The sequence below is a fragment of the Nematolebias whitei genome, chromosome 18 (assembly GCF_014905685.2).
Source record: "Nematolebias whitei isolate Nwh7 chromosome 18, NemWhi1, whole genome shotgun sequence".
Taxonomy (NCBI): Eukaryota; Metazoa; Chordata; class Actinopteri; order Cyprinodontiformes; family Rivulidae; genus Nematolebias; species Nematolebias whitei.
In genome coordinates this window covers 17,549,519-17,554,384 of record NC_056515.1, presented here as the reverse complement: position 1 = coordinate 17,554,384, position 4,866 = coordinate 17,549,519, and the positions used below count along the sequence as shown (strand labels likewise).

General features: G+C 43.5%; 1 protein-coding gene across 1 annotated transcript in view; it reads left to right on the top strand.

Moving 5' to 3' along the window:
• Positions 1 to 1,898: 1,898 nt before the first annotated feature.
• slc12a2 (solute carrier family 12 member 2) overlaps positions 1,899 to 4,866 on the top strand; it is a gene marked incomplete in the record, with an annotated part of 71,385 nt that continues 68,417 nt past the window's right edge. The window contains 1 exon segment of the mRNA XM_037692719.1: positions 1,899 to 2,743. Coding sequence (XP_037548647.1) covers positions 2,207 to 2,743 — 537 coding nt within the window.

Below are 4,866 nucleotides of genomic sequence, written 5' to 3'. Positions count from 1 at the left end.
GTCCTCTGGATGGATTCTTGTTTTTTGGAATGTTTTACCTTTTATCCGAAAGACAAAGAAAACTCAAGAAGTCTTCCTGAAACGTTTCAACAAAGAAGAATCTGTCCGGAGGATCTGACTCATCCTTGTACTTGTACCTTGTATTAAGGGTCAGTGATTTCAACTTCTTACATCTGATCCTTCTGGTTTCCTGCTTTCCGTCAGATGCAAGAATCCTGGCTGGAAAAAAAAAACGGTCAAAATTTGGACCAGAACAATCTTACTGTGAAAAGCCAGCGCTAATCTAATTATTACACTTCATGGCGCCTTTTAAAAGTTGCAAAGTTGTTTCTCATTTCTGAAGGACTCAGAGAGTCCTCTAAGTTCACTTAATACATGTTGTGTGTTCTGTTTAGTCTGTATTATATGGCTCCCTTGATTCCCTTGTAATTGGGTCATCTTTTAATTTATATGGACTTAACTGAATTTGTAAAAAGAAAATGCCTTGTCTTTGGTTTGGTACATTCTGAAGCTCCTAATATGTAAAATAAATAAATAAAACCTAGCGTTCTTTCTGCAGTAAAATGGCAAAATATTGTTTGCACGGTGCAGAACACACGTTTGTGAATCATGAAGAGCTCCGATGCTCAGGCCCAAGGCAAAGGTGTGTGTGTAGAAGGGTGGGGGCGCGGTAAATCTGAGGAGGCCCTGATGAGGGCAACACCACATTCCTACAAGGTAGTGTGAACCTGTTCGTATAATAAGTACAGTAGCAACAATAATCCTTTAATGTTAGCCACAGGGAACCACAGATATTTTATAGGGCTTGTTTTCACACATATCGCAGATTTCTATATAACAAGTCACTGAAATTGGGCGTTCTACAAAAATAGGTCATTTTGCTTTCAAGAACCATAAAGTACAAGCTTGCATTTGAAATTAAAAACTTTGAAGTAAATGAAAGTCTCTGACTTTATTTAGGAAATTGGAACAAAGAAGTTTCCGATAAACTGGCCTAATGTTTAGTAACTTTTGGTAACAGTCTTTGATAACTTTTAAGGATGAAAGTATTTGCATTAATATTCAAAGTGAAAGGAAAATTATCTAAAATATAATAATAATAATCTAAAAGACCTGAAGCTCTTGACCTTGACCTCTCTGAGTGGCTTTAAGAATCTGTTGGACTCCTGGCAGGAACCAATGCAGACATGTTCCTGTTTTTAGTTTTCTACAGTCGTCTTATAATCTAGCTGTTTTTGCTACTTGTTTGCCATCTTATTTAAATTTGTAAAAAAAAAATCTGTACGTCTCTTTTATAACTGTCTATTGTTGTCGCTGTTGTCCATTGTTGTCATCATTCTTTGTTGAAATCAGGTCTCTCTTGTAAATGAGTCCTCGAGGCTCAATGGGATTTACCTGTCTAAATAAAGGTTGAATGAAAAATGTTTATTTCCACACATATACAGACACGCACGAGCTTGCATAGTCCACTGTTAGAATATAGCCAACAAAGGCTTGTTCTTTTTTGCCATACCAAAAAATCACTGTCAAAATTTGTAGATTATTTTATGTGAAAATCAATGCTCTAACCTAAACTGAACCCACATAAAAATCGTCTCCATGAGGACTTCTGGTCCTGACAACAAAGTACAAAACACACACACACACACACACACACAGCAGCTGCACGTGAACGCGCATTGTTGCTCGGCCTGTTCGGGCGCTGTAACCCCTTCCCCCTAGTAGTCATCTTTCCTCCTATAGTGTGATGTCATCTCGCGAGATCTCCTCCCCCTTCCTTAAACTACACAAGGAAATCACCGAAGTCTCGCGAGATCTCCCTCTGCGGAGCCCAACCTTCCCTGGCTCGCGGTCCGCAGTGTGTATAATAGCGGCGCGAGCAGCGCTGGAGTCAAGGAGGAGCCGCGGCAAGGTCTCCAGCAGCATCCTGGTTACAGAAAACTCCGAAGCAGAGTCCTGACTCCGAGCAGGCGAAGGTTGCCGGGAAGATTTGGATGTACTCTCGCGGAAGAAGAGGCGGTAAAAGTTGCCTACTTGTTGTCCGGACGAGGCTAACAGCTCCGCTCGTGTGTCTCGCGCTCCGGGCGGCCACCCTCGCCTCCTCTCGCGCAGAGCAGCGTGTTCTTTAACTAGCAGCGGGGCGCCCTCACACTTTATTCACAGAGTTTAGAGGGCCAGCACAGCTGCTACATTTGTATTCACAACCATGTCGGAACCATCCTCCGCGCCTTCTGCCCCGGCAGAGATCGATTTCCTCGCCCCGGACGCCGGGCAGAGGCCGCCCGGTCCGACGCCCAGTCAGAGCCGCTTCCAGGTGGACCTTGTGTCCGAAGCCGCGGGCGCCTCCGAGGAGAGGTCCCCGAGCTCTGACGGCTCCGCTGCCGCGCCGGAAGGCCCGGGCAGTGACCCACCGGGGGCCGGCGGGGAGGAAGCCAAAGGCCGGTTTCGAGTTGTGAACTTCGCGGATCCAAGCGGCGCGGGGAGCGGGGCCTCCCCCGAGGCGGGCCCGGAGGGGCTGCAGAACGGGGACACGGTGATGAGCGAGACCAGCTTGCATTCATCCACGGGGGGCCAGCATCACTATCACTACGACACGCACACCAACACCTACTACCTGAGGACATTTGGACACAACACCATCGATGCCGTGCCCAAGATTGATTTCTACCGGCAGACAGCTGCGCCGCTCGGGGAGAAACTCATCAGACCCACCCTGTCGGAGCTCCACGACGAGCTGGACAAGGTAAGCCCCCCCCCACAGAGAGATCAGAGAGAAGCAGTCAGGGGGTGTGTGTGTATATATATATATGATGGAGGTGGTCTTGTTTACAATCACGACCTCCAGACGTCACCAGGCTCAGATGCAGAGCAGGAGCTGCATCTGTGCAAACAAACTGCTGCAGCTGCCCCTCGTTCCTGCTGGACCACATGGAGCTTTGTGTGGTGATAAAGACAGATAAGAACAGCAACTAAGGCCAGGAGTTCAAAGGTTTTTAAATCTAAATCACTGCAAATCGTCAGGAAGGTGATCTCAATTTGATGCTTTGTCACATCCATCAACCAGCCAAAGGTTTTAAACGCATTGAAGGAGATTGTGGATTATTGGTATACAGTAGGTAAATTAAAACCTGAACTTTTAAAAGTCTGTTGGGTTTTGTACCTATGTGTGTGTGTGAACTACTAGAGTGGATGAGGCAAATTTCTGGGTCCTTTTTTTTTTTTTACTGTCTGATCATTGCAACCTCAATATTCTAACACAGTAGCCAAATTCAAAAAAAAAAAAGAAAAGAGGGATGGCCTTGCCAGGTACAAAAAAAAATAATAATCACAAAATCAATGGCTGCAGGTGAGTCAGCACTCGGAGTAACAAACTAAAGAACCCCAAACGGCAACGAGGCTGATGATGAATCCCTGTCCCTCCAAGCAGTTTTTGTTTCCAGAGGTTATTTTGTTGTGTGCTGGTCAGCGCTGCTTCCCCCTGCACATGTTCAGTGAGAATAAACTTGGTTTGCCTTCAGGTCTGCTTCCTGAGCTTTGTCTCTATAGTTTGAATTGTTTCAGTAACATTCTTGTTACCCGTCGCTTCACGACACTTTCTAAATAATATTGATTCTGTTTGTTTGATTTGAAAATGACAGAAGATTGGAGACAAATGTTTTTAGTTTATATGAACGTGACATGAGCAGGACATCTAAAAACAAAGAGGTACAGCTGAAACATCTCAACTGAATGGGCCAACTAGCAATTATGAGTCTTGCAGAAGTAAAGATGGAAGGGGAGGCAGGTTCAGTGTAACATTGTTAATCAATTGAAATAATTCATCAACTGTAGTGCAGTATTTATATAATCAGAGACCCATTTTTTTTTTTTGCATCCATAGTGTCTCTGAAATCTGCATTAAATGGCTGTAATCTTTATTAAAAGTTCTTCTGAGAGAAACTTTCAGCTAGAAATCATGCCTGGAGAAAGAGGCTGGGAATTTGTTTACCTTCTCTGTGCTGGCACTCGTCGAACATGGAATAATGCAAAGTGGAAAACTTCTCTGTTTTATTAGGAATTTGAAAGTTTGTGTGGAAATCATGAGTTCTGGGCCAAAGTGGTCACTTCACTTAGCAAGACGGTGCCAAACCACAAATGGTCATGTTGCAACTATAGTACGAGCCTGTAAACTAAACTGGTCAGCCAGCCCTGCTCTGTTGCCTACTGGAAACAACTGGTGCATTATGGATTGAAAAAAATATTTTCTTTAAGGAAAGGGTGTTGCAACAAGTTGTAAACACTACCGTGTCTCAGCTTTCTAAAACTGGGTTGTTGCAAATAAAAATTGGCACATATTTTTACAACTCTAGTCATGGTTCCAAAGTGACATTCCTCTTTCATGTTGGATGATGAGAGTCGACATGTTGGACAACGAGGTTGTACATTTCGATTGTTGAAGTTTGACATGTCAGTCGTTTAGGCTGGACATTATGTTGTTTGTCACATGTAGGTTAACACAAGGTCAACAATGCAATGAAATGATCAGGATACGAAAACAAACACAACCAGAAATACTAAAGCATGCAGTAAAAGTACAAAATAAAGTACCAAAAGGTGAAAAAGAAATATAATATTTACAAGGTCCAAAAGAAATGTAGTAAACAACAACATGGTAGAATATAACTGTGCAAGTAGTATGAATTACTGGTAGTACAGATAAGTATTTCACAGGTAGTATGACTTTGAGGTTGAACATCAACAATGAGTTGGACATGCCGTACAATGAGTTGGACAATGAGGTTGGATGATGAGGTTGGACATGTCGGATGTTAAGGTTGACCATGCCGTACAATGAGTTGGACGATGAGGTTGGACATGTCGGATGTT